This window comes from Callorhinus ursinus, unplaced genomic scaffold, assembly GCF_003265705.2.
Source record: "Callorhinus ursinus isolate GAN/ISIS: 27379988/994484 unplaced genomic scaffold, GSC_fseal_2.0 scaffold8, whole genome shotgun sequence".
Classification (NCBI taxonomy): Eukaryota; Metazoa; Chordata; class Mammalia; order Carnivora; family Otariidae; genus Callorhinus; species Callorhinus ursinus.
Genome location: NW_027397070.1, coordinates 68,168,078 through 68,190,035, shown reverse-complemented (window position 1 = coordinate 68,190,035; position 21,958 = coordinate 68,168,078). Strand labels below are relative to the sequence as shown.

The window sequence follows — 21,958 nt, the reverse complement described above, 5'->3', positions numbered from 1 at the left end:
TCCCTGGCTGCCTGTGGCCCCCTTCCTCTGACCGCAGGAGTTCTCGGACTGCTCCCTGTGGACGCGCAGCCAGGTGGCGAGGCCAGGGGTCGCCCTCCCCGCTCCGTGTCCTGCACAAGCCCGGTGCTGCCCCCCACCCCCGCCCCCCTCCCTGGAGAGCAGGCCGCCCCTGGGGCTGCCTGGCCCACTCACCACGGCTCGCTTCGCTGGGCGTGGAGGACTGGGCTGCGGGGATGGCTTCTTGGGCTGCGGGGCCTGCTGCGGCGGGGGCTGTGGGGCGGGCGGCTGCACGTCCTTCTGCTGTGGCTGGGGCGGGTCGGAGCCTTGAGCCGGCTGGGGCGGTGGCACTTGTGGCACTTGCGGGGTAGACTGGAGAGGTGGGGGCTGCTGCAGCTGGTGGGGCGTGTGGTGAGGCATCTGTTGTTTTCCTTGTGAGTAAAGATCCAGGATTTGGTGGCAGATGTCTAAATGAGGGACAATTACATTTGTCACAAATTAATCTGCCTAGGAAAAAATCAGCCCATTTCCCCTTCCGGCTACGACTCCCCTACAGGGTCCGATAAGCAGGGATCACATCTGCAATTCCCCCAAACTCTGCTACGCACAGCGTGGACAGAGCGGACGTTATAAGAAAACCAGATTAAAGGTGTTTCTGAAGAACGGCTTACATTTACTTATGTGGGGAAGTCCATTCTCGGGACTCAAGGCTGACAGGGAAGGATCCCCTAAACATGGAACCCCCTCAGGAAAGCCCAGCATGCCAGTACCTTCCAGAACGTCCACAGGGACATCCTGCACAAACTGCTCCCACCATCTCCTATACATGGGTTTGGAGGTCCACTCTTGTATTTCAAATTTGCACAAACGTCCTGCGAGATACATCACTGCCACTGCTATGATCTCCGGTTCCCACTGCAGTGACAAGGTCGTGCAGAGACTAGTTCAACAAGAGAAAGGGGTGACGTGAGTTGGGAGCAAACAGCTATGTTACCAATGAATGGAGAGTAGATGCCGCAACTAAGTATTATTTTGCCTATTCCTCTCTAAATGACCAAATAAAGAATTAGAAATAAAAGCAACAAGTTTTAAGTCTTCTAAAGGTACCAAAATAACTTACTTTAGCCATAGTTACCAATTTGTTCTTTAAAGACTCAGGACACTAGCACATTAAAAAACTGCTATGTCACGAAATACAAATGAACATAGCTCATGTTCTTCAAATTGTTGAAATCCTCGTCACTGAACCATGTTTTCAAGCGATGGCAACTCCCCACACAGGCCGTCTGTCCCCGCACAGCACCTCATTGGATCCCTGGCTCTAAGAATGGCCAGGCTCTAAAACCATTACAAGGAAGTCTATTTGTGCAGAACCAAATGGGTTCTAAGTATTTAGTTGTCCCAATTCTCTGGTGTATTGTTTTGGACTATGTTTTAAACCGTGGATGATATTTTCGCTTCGAGACACGGCAGGGCATCCCTCTGCTGGGGAGCCGACTTCCTGGACGCTGGCCCCAGCTCTGCCATTAGCTGGCCTTTCAAGCTGGGTGAGTCAGAGTCCTCGATACAAAACAAGGAGTCTGGATTCAGTGACCCATAAAGTCCCTATTGTAAAAACTACAATCAGACCGACATTTGAACACATGTACCTGTCATTTACAAATGTCCATGCCATTTGAACCAACTTTTGAATTTTGTTTTTATCACCTAGAAATGGGAAGAAAAAGGTAAATTAGTAGTGATAATAACAATGAATGAGCACATAAAAAGCACCATTTAGTTCAAGTCCACTGTGTGCTCAGCACCGTACCAACACACAGCAAAGAGCTGCTGCCTGGGAACAGAGGGCACACGGGTGGGTCTGAGTCCTGTCTGTTCTCTTCCCACAGGACCTGTGCTGAACCGCCGTTTACGGGAAGCCTGCTCCGAGGCAGATTTTATTAGGCTATTTAAAAAATTCTGACTCATTTTCCTGCCTCCTATCACTTGGCAACTGAATGGCAGAGATGTGTCGACAGCTGACAGGAAGCGGTACTAACAGCTACATTACTGGGCTGTCTGGGCGCCTGACGTCCTGGGCACACATGCTCATACACCCAACTCTTCTGCTTTCCTGTTTCGAGAAGCATAATCCGAGTGCCATCGAATCATCGTGAAGACTTGATTTCACAATGAGAAGTTCTTTATGTAACTTTCCCCCTTACCTTTGAGTTGTTTTGCATATTTGAGAAGGAACTGGTATGGATGCTCCACCTGTAAATCAAACTTTATGGTCTGGAGTAGGATTCTCTCCAGAACCATCACTTCTTCCTAAAAATAAAATAACAAATGTTGGGATGTGATTTCAATCACAGGTCTGAAGCCACGTTCAACAGTGAACTTTCCCACTTCCTCTCTTCCAGCTCTATTTTAGTGACTCTTTTTCATTCCTTCTCTCCTCTGCCCTCCCAGGCTTTCACCTTGCTCAGAGACAAGGAGAAATTCTGAAAAGAACTAGAAGAACGAAGATGAAACAATTGAAGTTGATTTTTTAAAAATACTGGAAACATTCTTAGAAATTTTTTTAATTTTTTAAAAGATGTTATTTTTTTAAGTCATCTCTACACCCAGCGTGGGGCTCAAACCCATGACCCTGAGATCAAGAGTTACAGGCTCCCACGACTGGGCCTGCCAGGTGCCCCAGGAATGTCATTACTCTCAATACACGAGCCCCTCTTTACAAAACAGACCTTCCCTTTATAAAGAATTTAACTGTAGTTTCTTTCCAGATCTCCATCAAAACCGCAATCCTTCAGGGATTTCCACTGAAAACTTTAAGTGCATAAGCAATGATGATGATGCAGACTCACGCAAACTCAGACTCAGTATCTGTTCGATATTCGATATGTACGTGTGTAGCATGTGTGTTTTCACAGAATACGTCATCATTTACTCTTCTACTAAACCACACCCTAACCTGTCCACACACACAAAATCTTTTCTGGTCACTGATCTGTTTGTCTCCTTCCACCTGAGGATCAAAGGGATGTAGTGTCTGGAAAGGAGAGTGTTAAGCATTGCTCCTCTTTCCTTGTTTTTGCATGTCCCCCCCCCCCACCTAATTTTTAAGTTTAATTTCCATTTTCTTGTTTTCCAGAGGACATTTTTTCTTCAGTCTTAAGGACTTAGTTCTCACATGGATTTTGGTGGAGGTTGTGGGGCAGGACCCGGAGTCACGAGAACCATGCCCGACTCACAAAGGAAAGGAGCTTCCCATGTACCATGGGTGGGACACAGGTGTTGAAATCGCTTGCTCTGGAAATGTCCCTGACCGTGGCGGCCACTACTTTGCTTCCAATAATGAACTTCATTTTTTCATTTTTAGAGAAAGAGAGTGTGCGTGCATGAGCGGGGGGAGGGGCAGAGGGAGAGACAGAATCTTAAGCAGGCTCCATGCTCAGTGAGGAGCCGATGCAGGGCTGGATCCCACAACCCGGAGATCATGACCTGAACTGAAATTAAGAGTTGGATGCCTAACTGACTGAGCCGCCCAGGCGGCCCTCCAATAATGAACTTCTTGATGGCCTTGTCCTTGGGCACACAATGGGCGCAGCTGGCGTAGTGAGTAGGCTGCACGTGGCCATGGGTGCGTTTTGGCACAACACTTCCTTCTTTTGTTGGTTATCTTGGCAGCGATGACTCATGGGAGTGCTCCATACCTCATTTTAGTATCGTTTTACTTAGTATCAGTCCAGAAGAAAAGGAAGCTATCAACGTTCTGATTGGGAACTCAGTGGGTCCTAGGACAATTTAGGGAAAATGGAGATTTTTAACTTTGAATCTTATCAAACATTTATTTATTGGAATTTTGTCATTCCTTCAGCAGTTTTAAGTTCCATGGTTTCCATAGCTTCTTACGAGGCTTCATTCTGGACATTGTATTTTACTGTTGCTGTCATAAATGGAATCTCCCCTTTCACCATGCTCGGGAACTAGCTAACACCTACAAACCGGAACTTCCTGAGCCCGGCCTCTGTGCAGCCTGGCTGCACCCAGCACTTAAAGACAAGGTGCACCCGCAGTCACGGTGGTCTAAGCGGGCAGAACAATCAGACAATGACTTGTTTATTACACCACAGAAGACAGGGCTTGGTAGGGGCCTGAAATCCATTGCCAACAGGTGCACAAGTCCATTAACACCAGAAAGAGAAGACGTGCTGGGAACGGGCTTTCATGCTGAGGTCTGGCCTCACTTCACAGAACACAGAGAATTCTTTCAGGATTAGTTACTCCAAGCAGCATGGCAGGACTAAGGTTCTTCTACCCTAGCGCTGCAAGCATTCCTCAGGAAAGCTTTCTACCATCTCAGAAACTTCCCCACAATATAAAACATCCTGCTAACTTTGCCTGGTTTTGTCACTACCTGTTTCCCAGTAGTCTCACCATGACTCTAAATTTAGAAACGGTCTTTCACCAAGTGCGCCTACAGGTTTGGAGGCTGTGGCCCATATAGTATTACAGGATAGCCCAAGGCCTGGCCTCCCTTTCTGTTTCAAATATTCGAGTAATGGGGTAATGACAGGTCTGTGTGCAAGCATCATTCCCCAGGGAATCTTCCCTCAGCCCCACAACACTTGTCTGGGGGACTTGTCCAGGTTCCCAGGTTGAATGCCCTCATTGCACCTTTAAATATCTTTTTATAGTATTCCCCACAGCTCATAATCCAATAGTTATAGGATTATTTGATTAAAATCTACTCCAACTCCACTATAAAATGTAGGAGAATGGCAAAGGCCATGTCTGTTTTAGGTCTAGTGCCTCACACAGTGGCTGGAATAAGTATTTGTTGAGCACATGTGAAATTAATATGATGCGGGGGGAACCACACAGTTAAAGCAAAGCTAATTAAGGCAAAAATGTCCCAAGTGATTCACCATCTTTTTTTTCCTAATTGCTTATAAGCCTCCCCCTAATAACTGCCCTGCTCGTTCTCCTCTCGGGCAAAGGAAATGTCCTCCACGGTGACTTCACTGCTCCCAGGTCCAGCGTACTTTCCTGTGGCCCTTGTACTCCAGATCATTTCTGGGGAGACCGCACATGATAGAAAGGAGGGGCAGGTTTCAAAGCCCCTTTGCCCTACTCGCGACAGGCTGGGCCCTGCTGTATAAGCCCGACTAGCATGGCCGTTCCCCTCTCCTACCATCTGGGGCACTGGAGCTGCAGACCCTGTACCTCACTGTGCCCGGCCAGGTCTCGGTTTCCTGATCTGAAAGTACAGTGAGTGGGTAAAGGCTGAAGGTAAAAGCGGACTTCCCCAAAGGCACCTAGGATAACACATACCAGTGTGCTGCACATGCCCACAACACGTTCCTACAACTGTCTCTTACTGTGTCAGAATCAGACACCCACAGGTATCCGATGGTCACATTACTTCTATTAAATTGCATTTTGATCATTGTTAGCATGAATTCCTAACAGACTGACATTTTCATAAACAGGTGAACAGATTTATACATCAGTTCAAGGAACAGAGTTACCCATATTGAACAATACATTAGTATTCATCACAGCTACACCATATGCAAAAGCACTCAGCCTCTGTTACCTCCTTGAAGCAAGAAGGAGAATGAACATGTTTAATATACACACATGCAAACACTGCTTGGCAGACAGAGGTGTCTACTGTGGCGGGCAGCAGCAGCGAGGGAGGAAAAGCAAAACTGGACAGGGCCAAACTTCCCTGCCTTGGTGAGCTCTGCCCTACCCGTGCTTTTGAGTTTGTCATTCAGTCAATAAGTAGCTGTTGAGTAGCTACTCTGCCCAGCCTCTCTACCAGGCGCCAGGCAAGAGAGACATGGTCTTTGCTCTCACAGATCCTACAGTTGAGAAGAGGCGAGTTCTTTGTGTGATTATTTGATTAAAATCTATCTCACTACCAGCTGTGATCAATGTTGTGAAGCATGATGCACAGGTGCCATAAGGGTTACAATGGGGGGACCCTGGCAAGAGTCAGGGGTGGCTGAAAAGCTGCCCCTGGGCTCTGAGAGTGGCCTTTTTAGACCTAATAAAAGCATGTGCACAACTATTTTAGTACCATTTCCTGACACTGTCAGGGAGTGTGGGGAAGGGACAGGATGGATGGTACGTCCAATAGCAACATTGGTGTCTGAAAATAGCAGCAAATGTTAATACTTGCCAATATTCTCAGGAAGCAAAAAGACACATAGCATAAGCACACACAAGTGCATGTCCGTCTATCATCTGTACTTTCTGCCTGCCCAGAAGCTGGATGGATCGGGCCTTGCCATCACTGCTGAACCAAAGAAACCAAACTGCTTCTGGGTCTAGGAGTGCTAATGGTGACAAGAGGATCTCTGCTCATATCCAATGTGCTCTAGCCCCGCACGCACTCATAACGAGGGAGGCGTGTGCATTAGCAAGTGCTACCTAATGTAGGCCACATTATCTTCCTTCCTCTCTGACAGAAGCAAGCACAAGTACTTTCTGCATAGGGCCCTCTCAGGGCTCAGGGGCCTGGCAGATCTAAGGGCCATACAAGGAACTTTACCATAATGCTACCGCGAGGAATTAAGATTTGAAGGCAGGAAGTTAAGATTCTTACCTTTGGGTCATCTCCAAACTGGCCAAATTGTACATCATTTAATAAACTACGAGCTGTTTTGATGATATCTTTACACTTTTTGGGCGTTTCTTCTACTTTCCCAGCCAGAAAGAGACAACAAGCTCCCGTCACCTAAAAGGGAAACAAAAGTTCTTGAGATACTGTTAACAGAACTCATGGAGAAACAAGTAAGGATTTTTGGCCTTCCCAACTTGGCTTCATAAATTATTTTAAATCTAATTTTCTAAAGAAAACATCATGTAAACAAAGTAGATGCCAGAAAGGAAAAGAATCATAGGAACAAACTTTCATTTTACATTGCAGTCTTAAAGATAATGGCTCCCTGAGGGTGCCTGGGTGGCTCAGATGGTTAAGCATCTGCCTTCGGCTCAGGTCATGATCCCGGGGTCCTGGGATCGAGTCCTGCATCGGGCTCCCTGCTCCTTGGGAACCTGCTTCTCCCTCTGCTTCTCTCTCTGTCTCTCATGAATAAATAAATAAAATCTTTAAAAAAAAAAAAAAAGATAATGGCTCCCTGAATAGTGAGCTTTGCTGCAGAAAAAGAGCACAATTAAATGCTTGTCCTGTGGAATCCATCTCGACACCACTGCCCACACTTTCTCTCCCCGCTCCAGCTGCCTGAATCCACATGCACATCCTTACACCCCTGGCCTTCTCACTGCTTGGCTTCTAGCTGTTCTCTGTGCCAGCCTCCCCAGCGCGCCCCTCTCTCCATGGGACCCCGAGTGCAGTGCGTGTCAGACGCTGTGCTGGGGCAGCAAGATGATTCTGCTACAGGCTCCTTCCTCTAGAACTTCACAAATTAGTGTGGAAGACGTGTACAAAACTCAGTAAAATCTTAAGGGGAAGATCCCCAACAGATGAATTTCCTGGTAAGACTTCTGTCAACTTCCTCATGGAACCCTTCGAAAACTTCACAGTCTACCTACTAAAGTCAGATTTCCCTGGTCTGGCTTTCAAGGCTCACTATGGGCCGTTCCAGCTTACCTTTCCACCATTTCCGTCCTCCCAAATGGACCCCCCCGGCTGGGCTGACATCAAATAGCATGCTTCCTGGTGTGTCTGCTCATGCCAGCTTCTGCTGGACTAACTGCTCTGTCCCATTTTGGCATGTCTAAGCCCTACTTAACTAACTGCTGGCAACTCCTTGCTGGCATTTTCCCTGATCCCTCTAAGATGTAATTAATCTCTCCTTTGACTGCTCCAGCTTTCCTTCCTTACCTCTCCTATGGCTTCACTACTGACTGACTGTGTGTTCTATACGTGTCATACCATCGATCCTGGCTACTTGAGGCAGGTTCCCTGACTCCCCCAAAGAGTATAAGACATACGGCATGTTTAAAGAGTAACTGAAGAATGAGTGATATGGCAAAAGGAACTTCTCTTCCATCTTGGCCTTTTTTGGGGGGGGGTCTCAATTATAAGCCCCAATTTATCTTGTGAAAGATAAGAAGGAAGTAAATTCCACACAAAGTGCAATATGATTATGGTCCACAGTGGCCTAAATAAAAAAAGATTTAAATATAGTTAACTGGAAAAAACAAAAAATTCACACTTGATTGTTTAGAGATAGCGTGTATTATATAAAAATAAATACTTTCTGGAAAACAGAATAAAAAGAGACTATAACCAGTCCACTAAACTGTGTGAAAATATAACATGTGATAGAGAACTATAATAAAATTCAAATACTTACATATCTTGGGAATTGCTTGAAGGAATGAAACATATAGAAGCGATGAAAATAAATTATTCCAGTTGCCAGGGTATCATAGTGTCTGTTGTTCTGGTTAAGGACTTTACCAAGAATTTTTACAGGTTATGTTCTTAGTTAAAAGTGGAAAAATAAAGACAAAAAATAAGAAAATCAGTGTTAAAGCATATACCATCAGTGACCAAGCAGGCAGATGGGGAATCTCAGGGTGTCAGAACTCTGACATAGGAATTATCAAGTTGAAATTTATACTTATAACAAGGCAGGGCTTCACCTTCCTTTAGGTACACTTCCACTATGGTCACTAGGCCTGGTGGCCACTCGCTCAATGGCTAACTCTACGCATTTAAATGACAAATGGGAAACAGAAAACCCCCGAAGAGCCAAGTAAATGAGAAATAACATTTAAATAAAAATATTTAAGAACTGTTTAGTAAAGAGACAGTTCTATATACTTTGTATATAGTATCTAACTTAATTCTTGGTGGTGGTGGTGGGGAGCCTATCTATAACAGATTCCAGGGAGACTTAGGATACAGTCCCAAGCGTGTGCCCACATCGAAGATGAACCGAGCTCCCTCTCGCCGATACCGGGCCTCAGTGGCTGGATCAAGTCCTTCCAGCTGCGAGGGTGTATGAGCCAAATCTTTCTTATCCCAGTACCAACATGGTTTTGTGTGATCCAGGTTTGCTGAGGTTACTGAAGGGCTTGAATTTTCTTTATTCTCCTTCATTTATTGAAGTAGACTTGTTCTTTCCAAAAGATTTTCTGAAAATGTTAGAATCCTAGGAGAAAGAGAAGCGGCAGCAAAGTTGGAGAGGAACTTTCCATATTAAACAATCCCGATCATTATAAACAGTCCTCAGTCACAGGTTATACTTGATTTTGGATCAAAATTTCCCAGAGCAGCAATACTACTGAACGACTGATACAAGCCCATGTTTACCTCCAAAGCCAATTTAACACCTAAGTGACCCTCAGGATAACAAATTCCAAATTTCATGGTAGTATAAAAGGAAGAGCATTTCTGTCTTACATTCCTTTCTGCCTTTCTTCAGTAGACCCAATCCCCTCACGCTAGCTTAGGTTCCATTCTTTAGTAAAACCCAGGCCTGTCCTAACCGCCTAAAAAGACTTATGCTTTAAAATTATCCAACTCTTCCATTCACCACCCAATCAAAATTTTGGTTTTTTGGTTTACTTCATTTCACTGAGAAAAGCCACCAGATCAGATGATTTCACATCTACATAAGTCACTGAACTGAGCAGTATAAATCAGGTATGGGTGCAGTGATTTTGAGGGGAGCGGGTGGAGGAAGGTGGTCCACAAGGGAAGAAGCGAGTTCCTTTAATATGTTCTAGCTTTCTCATCCTCTTTTTTTCTTTCAGAATAAACAGATTTTCTAAAAGTGTCATGTTGGGGTGCCTGGGTGCCTCAGGCGGTTAAGTGTCCGACTCTTGCTTTCATCTGAGGTCATGATCTCGGGTCATGAGATCGAGCCCCGTGTCCGGCTCCACGCTCAGCAGGGAGTCTGCTTAAGATTCTCTTTCTGCCCCTCACTCTGCTTGTGCACATGCACACATGCATGCACACACTCTCTCTCGTGCACGTGCGCAAATGGATAAATCTTAAAAAAAAAGCGTCATGTTGAGAAAAGAATATAAACAACAAGGACTCTCATCAAGAGGCCACTGGAATATGTAAACTGTAAATGTGATCAGAGAATAGCAATTTTCAAATAGGTCAAGGATTTTATTTATTTTTAATTTTTTAAAAGATTTATTCATTTACTTGACAGAGAGAGAGAACAAGCAGGAGGAGTGGCAGGCAGAGGGAGAGGGAGAAGCAGGCCCCCCACAGAGCAGGGAGCCCAATGCGGGGCCCGATCCCAGGACCTGGGACCATGACCCGAGCCGAAGGCAGACGCCCAACCGCCTAAGCCACCCAGGTGCCCCCTCTATATTTAATTTTTTGAGGAATTTCCATACTGTTTTCCAAAAGTGTTTTTACCAATTTACATTCCCACCAATAGTGCACGAGGGCTCCCTTTTCTTCACATCCTTACCAACAATAGTTATTTCTTGTCTTTTTGATAACAGCCATTATGACAGGTGTGAGGTGATATCTCACTGTGGTTCTGATTTGCATTTCACTGATGATCAGTGATGTTGAGCATCTTTTCATGTGCCTATTGCTACCTAGATATCTTCTTTGGAAAAATGTCTATTCAGGTCCTTTGCCCATCTTTTAATCAGATAGGTTTTTTTTTGTTGTTGTTGTTAAGAGTTGTAGGAGTTCTTTATATATTTTGAATATTAACCCCTTAACAGATACATGATTTGCAAATATCTTCTCCCATTCAGTAGGTTGCCTTTTCGTTTTGTTGATGGCTTCCTTCAGTGTGAATTAGTGTTTTAGTCTGATGCAGTCTCATTTGTTTATTTTTTGCTTTTGTTGTCCTTGCCTTTGGAGTCTGATCCAAAAAACATCACTAAGACCAATCTCAAGGAGATTACCACCTATGTTCTCTTCAGGAGTTTTATGGATTCAAATCTCACATTCAAGTCTTTAATCCCTTGAGCTAATTTTTGTATATGGTGTAAATTTCATTCTTTTAGTGGTGCAATTTCATTCTTTTGCATGTAGCTGTCCAGTTTTCCCAATAGTCCTTTCTCCATTATATACTCTTGCCTCATCTGTCATAAATTAATTGACCACAGGGGCGCCTGGGTGGCTCAGTTGTCAAGCATCTGCCTTCGGCCCAGGCCATGATCCCAGGATCCCGGGACCAAGCCCTGCACCGGACCCCCCGCACTGGACCCCCCGCCCAGTGGGAAGCCCACCTTTCCCCCTCCCACCCCTCCGCCCACACTCCCTCTCTCGCTGTCTCTCTCTCTCCCTCTGTCAATCAAACAAAACAAAATCCTTAAAAAAAAAAAAAAATTAGTTGACCATATATGGCCAATTTGTGGATTTCTGGACTCTCTATTCTAGTCCATTGATCTATGTGTCTGTTTTTATGCCAATACCACACTGTTTTCAACACTACAGCTTTGTAGTATAGTTTGAAATCAGGAAGTGTGATGCCTCTGGCTTTGTTCTTTCTCAAGATTGCTCTGGTGATTCAAGTCTTTTGTGGTTCCAAATAATTCTATATTTGTTCTAGTTCGCGCTTGTTTTTGGTGCCGTGCCTCTTGGTGGCGGTCAGCTCCTGCTTGATCTTAGTCTCCAGGAATTCCTGCTTCTTACTTAGCATCTCCTCTGTGTCCCGCAGCCGCTGGCTGGCATCCTGAGGGGTCGGGCCGCCCTTGCCGGCCTTGCCACCTCCTGCCCCGAACAGTTTCCCGAACACTGACATGGTGGCTGCTCGCCGTGCCGCCCACTCCGGCTCGGCTCGGTTCCAGCGCCCGCTCCTGGCCCTGCCGCTTCCTGTGCCGCAGGCCTCTCCGCTGCCTCCGCCCTGGAGCTGGGCCCCCAGGTCAAGGATTTTAAAGAGGCAGCTAGAACCAGGCTGGTCTGCTTAGCAAGAAAATAGCAGTTCACTAGCTAGAGTCTGGGCCAGAGGCATCTGGAAGCCTAACCTCTTCTGTGTGCCACTTCATTTCTGGTGGGAAAGGTGACGTGGCAGGGCTGAGTGCATCCCTCCTCTTCCTCCTACCTGGGAACCCTAAAAATCCGATCTTTCCTCCAAAAGGAAGAAATTAAGTATCGGGAAAAAAGCAATCTTCTTCCACTAGTTTGTACTTGGCCGTGTTGCGGAACTAGGCAATGACTGTGGGTTGGGGGAGGTCAGTTACCTAAAGCCTAGGTAAATATGGAAAGTGCACAATCAGATGCTCAGTAAATTGAAGAGTTCATAGTCAGATGTCATACTGAGATATATTTCTCAACTCTCAGTTGGCAGAAAATCTAAAAGCGTGACTATATACTATGTTGGCAAGGCCAGGGAGAAGGAGGCGATCTCATATAGTGCTGGTAGGAATACAAAATGGAACAACTCTCACAGTGGGGAATTTGGCAATATTTAACAAAATTGCATATGCATTTGCTCTTTTACTTAGTAATCCCACTTCGAAGAATCCACTCTGAAAATACCATTACAAGTACGAAACAATGTGTGCAAAAGATTATTCACAAAAATGCCATTTATGATAGCAAAAAACTGTAAACAACCCAAATGTCCCTCAATAGGGCACTGGTTGAATAAAATACAGTTAACATTAACACTAATGATGTACCATGCAGGTATAAAAAGAGACTGAAAAAAACCTTTCTTTAAGTATTAGTAAGGAGACATTTCCAGGATCAGCTAGATACAAGACAGTGTACACGGTATGTTAGCATACATGTAAGAACAGAGGAGAAATGGAATAGACATCTCTGTTTCTTTAAACTAATTTAAAAAAAAAAGGTTACCAACAGGGAGCAGGGAAGAACAGAATGGAAAGGACAGGGATGTGAGCCACACTTCTCTGGGTACACCTTTTTACACAGCTTTGACTTTTTAAGAAATCTTTTATTTGAAAATAATTATAGATTTACAGAAGAGTGTAAAGATAGGAGAGAATTCTCATGTACCCTTCACTCTGCTTCCTCCAATGTTAACATCTTACACAGCCACAGTACATTTACCAAAACTAAGACATCAATTTTGGTACATTATCAACTACAGCCTTCACTCAAATTTTGAGGTTTTCAAAAAATCCCTTTTCTGTTCCGGGATGCCACACTGCATTTAGGAGCCATACTTCCTTAGTATCTTCTAGTAACAGTTTCTCAGTCTTTCCTGTTTTTTCATGAGCTCACCAGTTTTGAAGAGGACCCAGGCTGACTGAAATGTCTCTGGTTTAGGTGTGTCTGATGTTTCCCATGAACAGACTAGAGTTCTGGGGAAGAATGCCACAGAGCTAAAGTGCCCTTCACCTTACCTCACATCAGATACCAGAATGACTTCCTACTGCTGATACGAACCACGAGCACTTGGTGAAGACGGGGTTGTGCCCAGCTTCTCACTGAAAGTCACTATTTTCTCCTTGCCATAGTCTATTCCTTACAAACGAATCACAAAGTCTAGCCCACTCTCGAGGGAAAGGAATTAGGCTACATCTCCTGGAAGGAGAGATATCAAAGAATGTGGGGACATAGGTTATTATTACTACAGTAATTAGTAAGCATCTTAGAGAAAATATTTTGCAATGCAAAATACTAAGCAAATAACCTGTTTTTCTTAAAGTTTTGCCCATTAATTTTAGCATTCACTGAAGGATCTTGCCTGCAACAATTATCATGGTGTTCCAATGGTGACTTTCTATTTCCTTCCTTCCTTCAACATTATTTGGATTTCTTCTGTAAGAAAGGTCTGTTCCTTCTCCCTCATTTATTCAATCATGTATTTATATTAGTATGGACTCATTAGTATTTGTTTTATTCTTTGAGTTATAATCCAATACTATCATTATTTATTTTGCTGCCCAAACTATTCCAGCTACAGCCACTGGAAGCAGCTCTTTCAGGTTGACTCAGGAGTCCTTCTGCAACTCTGACTTTCAAATTATGTAAATATTTAACACATTCATGAACTTAACTAAAAAGAAAAAAGCAAATCCTAAAACTCAAAATAAGCCCAGTGTATAGCAAACAGGAAACATAACCACCAGAAAATCATTATAAGTAATTATTCCTGATCTTGTTCCATCCTGGGTGAGATATATTCTAAGGACTAAAGAACTGCAAAGAAATCTTAAACTTCTCCAGTAATGTTTTGTTAGTAGTGGCATTAATATTGTTAATTGTCAAACAGTTTTGTCAAACAATTTTGTGTGTGTGTGTGTATTGTAGGATAAAGCAAAGATATATAAATGTTAATGTTGTTAGGAATCAAGATTTTCAGTTCAGTGCACAAGATCAAAGGTTAAGTAAAATCTTTAATGCTGAATTTTAATTGAAAATATAAAAATAAATTAGGGTTAAAAAATACATATCCTAGCTCTGTCCACTGAAGTATCTAGAAGCAATGACACTCCCTTAGTCAGGAACACATCAGGGTGCACATCTTAGTTACCCTCTAAAAGGAACCAGGTCTCCATTCTCCTTTCCAGTCTGGAGTAGGGGTCTGCCTGGGATGTGCTCAGACGAATGGAAGCTTATAAAAAGACACAAGAGGCAGCATCAACTCTCACTGGACAAAATCAGGGAATTGGAATATTATAAAGAAAAATGACAAGGACTGATTGTAAAAGATCCATGAGTCTACTTTGCTAGCACTGGTATTAATTATTGTAGAAAAAAGTACCTTTACCTTAACAAAAAGTCAAGCCTGGCATCACTAATAGGGTGAAAACCTGCTATTCTGTGGCCTGATATGATGTGATATGAAATAAAAATCAACCACCTGTGTAGTATTCTTACCTCCAAAAAGCTGAAGCTAAATCCAAGCAAGCTAACTTGGTTAAACCTAACTTCTAGTTTATAGTAAATACTGGGAGTAGAAGAACAAGTTAAATGGCACAAGGAAACTATTAGTCACATCCAGAAATGTGACACTCCACCAGACGACTGACTGGTTGCTTCAAAAAAGTCAATGTCATGAAAAAATAAGATGGGAGGAACTGTCCTAGATTTGAAAGACTACAAAGGCATAATGTTCAAACTAATGTGTGAACCTCGATTAGATCCTTATTTTTTTAAAGGAAAAAAAAACTATAAAAGAAATTTTGAACAAGGAGAGAAATTTTGATATGGACTGTATATTAAGGGCTATTAGGGACTGTTAATTTTCTTAGGGGTAATAATGATATTGTGATTATGTACGAAAATGACTACTCTCAGGCTGAATGAAGTATTTAGGGGTAAAGTATCATGTCTGCAGTTTACTCTCAAATGGTTCAGCTAAAACACAGGCTCAAGCAGTAAAGGTGGTAAAGCGTTACCAGGTGTCCAGTCTGGACCACAGGTAAACAAGTGGTCCCTGTACTCTTCTTTCACTTCATGAAAAGTGGGAGAGACTCAGGTAAGACTACTTACCAGACCTCCTCCTCATCCCCTCTGGATCAGAATCTCTCAGCAGCCAAAGAATGCTTGGTTATGTGCTTATGATTTTATAAATTCAAACAATGTGTAATTGCATTATAGCATACAGAAAAAAATTTTAAGTGTATGGTTTACTAATTTTCACAAAGTGAACACACCTGTGTAACACCAACCCGCTGAGAAGCAGAATATTACCAACATCCCGGGCATTCTCCTCACTCTTCTTCTAATCATGATCCCCCCAAAGATAGCCACTATCTTGATCTCTACTCCCAGCAACCAGTCTTGCAGGTTTCTGAAGGACTGTGGAATGATAGAGTATCACTCTGTCACAACTGCTTTCTTTTGCTCAACATTATGTTTGTGGGGTTTATCCTTGTTGTTGCATAAAGCACTATTCATTCATTCATTCTGGTTTTCAGGGGCGAATTTGACCCCCAGGGACATTTGTCAATGTCTGGAGACAGTTTTGGTTGTCATAACTAGGGAGCTGCTGCTGGCATCTGGTGGGCAGAGGCCAGGAATGTTGCCAAACATTCTACAAGGCACAGAACAATCCCCCAAAAGGAATGAACTGATCCAAAATATCAACAGTGTTGAAGTTGAGAAAGTCCATTGTACAGTATTCCATTCTATGAATAAAACACAATTTACTTATCCATTCTACTATGAATGAACATTTGAGATATTTCTGGTTTTTCATTATTAATAATAGTAACAAACATTCATACACATCCTTGTGGAGCAGAAAGCAACTGGCCAATTGGCTTGAGGGAATCAATATCTCAAACTGTAATTTATTCACGGTACACTAGTTGGGAATACCTACTTTAAGATATATTAACCCAACAGTTCTGCATGTAGTTATTCTTTCAAATATTTATTATTTACGGGCGCCTGGGTGGCTCAGTCGTTAAGCGTCTGCCTTCGGCTCAGGTCATGATCCCAGGGTCCTGGGATCGAGTCCCACGTCGGGCTCCCTGCTCAGCAGGAAGCCTGCTTCTCCCTCTCCCACTCCCCCTGCTTGTGTTCCTGCTCTCGCTGTCTCTCTCTGTCCAATAAATAAATAAAATCTTTAAAAAAAATATTTATTATTTACTATGAGCCAGGCTGCAATGACACAGCAGGAAACGAGAGGTCAGGTCTTTGCCCTACTACAAGTTTATGTTGTAGTGGTAGAGACTAAGAGAAACAAATATGTGCTTACTTGTCAGGGAGTGGCAAGTGCCATGAAAAATAATAAGGCCTGGTAAGGGGAGAGAGAGATGAAGTGGAGGATGTTTGGAGATTTGCAGGAGGAAGACCAGCTAGGAGACTATAGCAGCTGTTCAAGAAATGATGAGGGCTTGTCCCCACAACATAGTGTTGAGTAAAAGAGGAAGCACCACAACTGGCTGTGAGGCAAAAAAAGTGGCAAGAGATGATTTCAGGTTTGTTTGCCTGATGGAAAGGGTAATACTAAAAAGAAAAGTGGGAAGAGAAGGGGTTAGTTTTGATGGGGGGACCTGGGGCGGGGAGAAGAATTTTGGTTCCAAAAATATTAGGTTTGAAGAATGTGTAAGACGTTTGTATGGAAATACCCATCAGATAAACAGGACTGTTGAAATCTGGAAAGAACACATCTATTTGGGATTCATCTATACAGAATTGACAATTAAAGTCATGGTCACAGGTGAAGGGCTGGAGAGTGAAAACGATGGGTCTGGGACAGAACTTGAGAAAGCAGAAGAATCACCAAAGGAAGGAAAGGGAAGGAATGGTCAAAGAGGTGGTAAATTTGCAACTTCAATTGCAAGAGAAACCAAGGGATACTGACCGTAATCCAGATGTGGTAGGCAACAGTGACAAATGCTAAAGAACCAAGAAATAAGGAAAGGTTACATTGGTGATTAGTTCTTAGAGACAGTGAAAGTCCACTGTAGTAATGGCTGCACAACTCTGTACTGAAGGCCACTGACATGCACACTATTTCAAACAGGTGATTTGTATGGTTTGGGAACCATCTCAATAAAGCAGACACATACACATGCGCAAATAGAATCTTGGCAGAAGTGCAGTGGGGCAGAAGTAAGACTACAAGGGGCAAGGAATGAATAAGCTATGAAACAGGTTATTCTTGTTTATTCAGCATAAAGGAGAAGGAAGGATGTCTGAAGCAAGAAGGGAAAAGAGCCACTAGAGGCTGAATAAGCCACTGAGGGGTTCACTGGCCAAGGGATCATAAAAAGCATAGGTAAAAAAGTTAACCTCAGGAAGGAAGCTCCTTCTCTGAGAGAGAGGGAAGGAAAAGTTTGAGGAAGATATTGGGAAAAACTCATTTAAGGGGGAGGAAATAAATCCTAAAATCCCACTGGGAAGTAGAGTGCCAAGACACCCACTGAGACGACAGGGGCAGAGTGAGGATAAGGGTTCGGACCCAGGGAGGGTGAAGCACAAATGGAAGACAATCCCAGTCCCCCAGTGAATAAGCCACAAACAGACTCAAGCCTGTTCTGCCTTGCTGTCAGTGGCCAAACCCCATGCTAATGATCCAGCATAGGTGCCTTTAGACTCTGGGGCCAAATCAACAATACATGAGAGGAAGTGAAAATAAACGTACACAAATAGAATAAAAACAGTCCTCTGAATCATTCATTCCCCTGAAAAAGTTCTTACATCAGTTCTATAACCCTGTTCCCTATTACTCTTTAATTATTTTTTCACAAGACCCTAAAGTTACAGGTTTTCTCATTAGCAGCTCATGATTACCATGAAAATGACAGAGACGTTTATGAGCTCCACAAAGTAAAAAAATCTCTCAATAAACAAGCAGCATGTCAAAGTATTTTAGCAACATGTTTCAGGTATGTGCTTTGGATATGTCATTTTACATGATGAAAGAATAAATGCATTTTCAAATTTAGAATTATGGACACTTACAAGTTGGAAACAACAGTAAAGGTCACTACTCAATTTTCTCAGCTAGTACGGAAATTCTAAATAACAGTAATATTTGGTCCCTCACTAACCTTCATCTGGCCACTTTCATTAATGGGACGTTAATCGTTTACCAGACAGTCTATGGCATTGCTGAGTATCAAGAACTAGTGTTCACCTGAATTCTTATATTAATCTTACATTGATTTTTCTACCTTTCAACAACACTCTGACGCTCCTACCTTGCTCCTACCTTACTCCTACCTTTCAAGGCTTCAAAGCCTTGAAAATACCTTTCCCTTATCTGATTGCCTTTCGAATACGTGAAGAGAATTTTTCCATTCCCTTCTCTTCTCCGGGGTAAACAAACATCTCTATCTTCTCAACATGGTTTTTAGTGTTTCAAGATAACCCCTAAACATTAGCAACCAAAATGGAAAACAGCACTTTTTATATGATCTTCACAGCAAATGGAGGAAGGGACATTCCTAATATTCAGCACCATGTCCACTGTGTGCCCACTGAGACACAGTATGCCTGCCAGCTATATTTTCCTATCCTCACAATTTATCGCAGAGAAAATAGAACCGAAGAGACATGAAACAACTTGCTTAATTCACAAAGGTTGTAAATGGCAGAGCCACAATTTGTCATTAGACGAAGATACTGCTTTCCCTCAATCTGGGGGAAGATTCTATACTTCACTTCCCTATATGGAACATTACTTTCTAGAATCCTTTTTTCAAGTCAGGTCTTACTTATCTCAAATATGCGTCACTGAGTTTTTGTAAATTCAACCTGGCAAATGTACATCTTGTTAGTTTTGGCCTATTGTTTCAACCTTTAACAATTCTTTATAGTACGGCTTTTGAGTGCACTGATTAGTCTGAGAAGCATGCCTCGTATCAAGTTGGTAATAAGAAAGTGCTAACCAGAGTAAGGGCAAGACCAGAGCCCTGTAGCTCATCTCTAAAGACCTCTCTTCAGGCTGACATCAACCCATTAATCAACATTTTGGGTTGGGTAATTGGACTGGATATAAACCCACCCAGATAGACCTTACCCAATGTACGTTTCTCTCTTGTGTCTACTAGGATAGGAAGAGAGATTACGTTCAGCATCCTAAGGAAACCTGAATAGATCCATGTCTAACAATCCCTCATTCATCACCAGGGTATAGTAAACTTCTAAGGAAAGTAATTAGATATATGTCACCTGGCTTTTTTTAGTTAAAACTCTGCCAGTTTGAAGGAATCAGCTCTCCTCTCCCAAGTATTTACAAACTCTCTTTTTGCCCTCCCAACAAGATTCCAAAAACAGATTAGTAACAAGTTCTAGCGAGCCACCCATCTAACTGCTCTCTGCAAACACAGACATTTACGACTCCAGTCTTCTACCGTTAACTGTGCTTTTTGGATTCCTCAAAACCCATGAACAACAATTTTACAATTTTACCTGCAAGTACTCTGGTATATCATTTATCTGACCCTAAAAATATGAACTGAACTTAACCCGGTTTAATATTCTTTGTAATCTCCTCAATTACCTTGAACTTAATTCCTTTTGGTTGTTTGTCCTTACCCAGTTTTTACAAACAAAGCAAACAAAACATTTTTCTTCCTCAGCGAACTCCATGCTTTTGAACATAATCTCCTGAAGTAAAGTAGTTCATTTAGTAAGCCAAAACTATGACCAGTTTTTTCTTTATGACATTCAATTTCAGAAGTGGCATTTAAGGACTTCATTAGCAACTAGAATGTTTCTTTATTGCTCGTGGGTGCAAACTACATTTTCAAAATGAAACAAATGTTAAATATGTTTTATGCAAGAATCAACTAAAAAAATCAACCAATATGTTTGAATAATGCATCACAATATAATCAAAATGAAACAAAACCCCCCCTTAAAATCAGATATCAATAGTGTCACTCTGAAGAAAATAAAATAATCCTGGACAACTCATATTTATAGTCAAGATTATTTAACAGGCAAGATCCTAAGGACACTAACAATCTTAACCAAAATGTCCATCAATACCACCGCTACTACCATCATACAGCAATCGAGAAAGCTTACTATACCTCAGCAGTGTTCTAGGTGGGGAGGATACAAAGCTCCTCATAGAGTTTTCATTCTAGCAACATCATGCATACAAACCTTTTAAGAGCGCCTACAATTGAAAGGCACTATGCTAGATATCTCTAAAGACAGATTTAGAGCGAGACACATAAGCATTATCAAGTTTACCTTAAAAACACAGAAGACCACACTCTCAAGTAATTGCTCTTGAAGTCGTGCCTAATGTCGGATGATTTGGCGAAAGCACGGTTTAACTGCAATCCAAATTGAGGGAGCTTTATCGACCATGCTCTGTGCTGGTAACAGGCTAAGGGCTTCTAGATAAGCTCTACACTTCGCCTCAACTTGCTAAGGAACAATTCCTTTAATAACAAACCAAACCCAGGAGAGGCTCGGCTAAGGACCACGTCTCGGAAAGAACGAATCTAATCGCGGAGTGCTTTTTTCTCATTCCCAGTCCCACCCTGTTACACGGTTCTTCAGGCTCCAAAGTCGGAGTACCCCAAATGTGGAATAATTCCCGAAGTCCCAGGCCTAACCACGATAGGGGCCGGCACGCTGCGGAATAACTGGGAAGATGTGGGTAGTTTGCGGTTGAGCGGCTCAGAGTGTGCGCGCGCGTGTGAAAAGACCCCCGCTCCTTCTCCCCACCTGCTAGAGAGTCCCCGAACCCTAGCCGCCCCTCACTCCGAGGGTCGCTGACTGTTTTTAGGGTCCGCACCGACCTCCCTCCCTCGCGCCTGTTCCTCAGACCCTCTCCCGGAGCCCGTCCCGCAGCCCCACTGTCGCCCGCTAACTTCGATTTGCACGGGGGATAGCGGAGCGAGGCGGAATCCGCGAAGGGAGACTCCGCCAGTAAGCGGAGGAAAGAGGTCATACCCTACGCCGACCTCCAAGTAAGCGGGGATGAGCGGCGCTGTCCGCGGTCCGTCGGTCACTTACCCCTCGCCTCAGGCAAGCCCCTTAGCGACGTCTCTCCTCGCCGACTGTGGCCATTTTGGACACGGAATGTCGGGGAAACTACGTCATCGCGCTGCGACCGCGACGGAAAACAAGCGACCGGGCGCAGCCCCGCCCCGCCACCCCCAACGGTTCTGCTCGGCTTCCTCCCCAGCCATTGGGCCTGCGGGCCAGAGCGGTCTCGGCCCCCGCCAGCTTCGGGGTCACAATTGGCTGGGCTGCGCCCACGCCAGGCGCTGATTGGAGTACGGGCGACTCAGGCCCCGCCTCCCTCGTCTAAGTTCCGTTAGCACGTTCGGTTGCTCCCGAATTCCCTCTCGCCCCGGGGGGCGGGACTGACGGGATGGACTCCCTCCCCCCCCCCGGCTGGCTCCTCCTCCGGCCCGCCGCGACCACTGACCCGCGGGGAGGGGCCGGGGAGAGACGGGCGACACTTTCCTCTTTGGAGAGCTCTATTTTCTTCTGATTGGCTGACAGGCGCTCCCCATGCATCGGAGCCGCGGGCCAATGGGCGGCGGCGGCGGCGGCCCGGGGGCGGGGCCCGGGGGCGGGCGGAGCCGGGTTGGGCCGCGGCGGCGGGGCCGTCTCAGGCCGCCGTCCCGCCCCTCCCGTCCGGCCGCTGCTGCCGCCGCCGCCGCC

General features: G+C 44.1%; 1 protein-coding gene across 2 annotated transcripts in view; it reads right to left on the bottom strand.

Annotated features, from left to right (window-relative positions):
- CCNK (cyclin K) overlaps window positions 1–21,659 on the bottom strand; it is a 28,868-nt gene extending 7,209 nt beyond the window's left edge. The window contains exons 1-9 of one of the 2 annotated variants that reach the window (XM_025869378.2): window positions 21,302–21,391; window positions 20,528–20,613; window positions 8,871–9,119; window positions 8,316–8,397; window positions 6,599–6,730; window positions 2,202–2,307; window positions 1,647–1,704; window positions 768–937; window positions 193–464 (exon numbers count right to left, since the gene is read on the bottom strand). In XM_025869378.2, the coding sequence (XP_025725163.1) occupies window positions 193–464; window positions 768–937; window positions 1,647–1,704; window positions 2,202–2,307; window positions 6,599–6,730; window positions 8,316–8,397; window positions 8,871–9,067 (1,017 nt within the window). In that variant the 5' untranslated portion in view covers window positions 9,068–9,119; window positions 20,528–20,613; window positions 21,302–21,391. Of the gene's footprint in view, window positions 1–192; window positions 465–767; window positions 938–1,646; window positions 1,705–2,201; window positions 2,308–6,598; window positions 6,731–8,315; window positions 8,398–8,870; window positions 9,120–20,527; window positions 20,614–21,301 lie in introns of both variants that reach the window. The other variant, XM_025869377.2, reaches the window with a different exon arrangement.
- Between the last annotated feature and the right edge of the window lie 299 nt (window positions 21,660–21,958).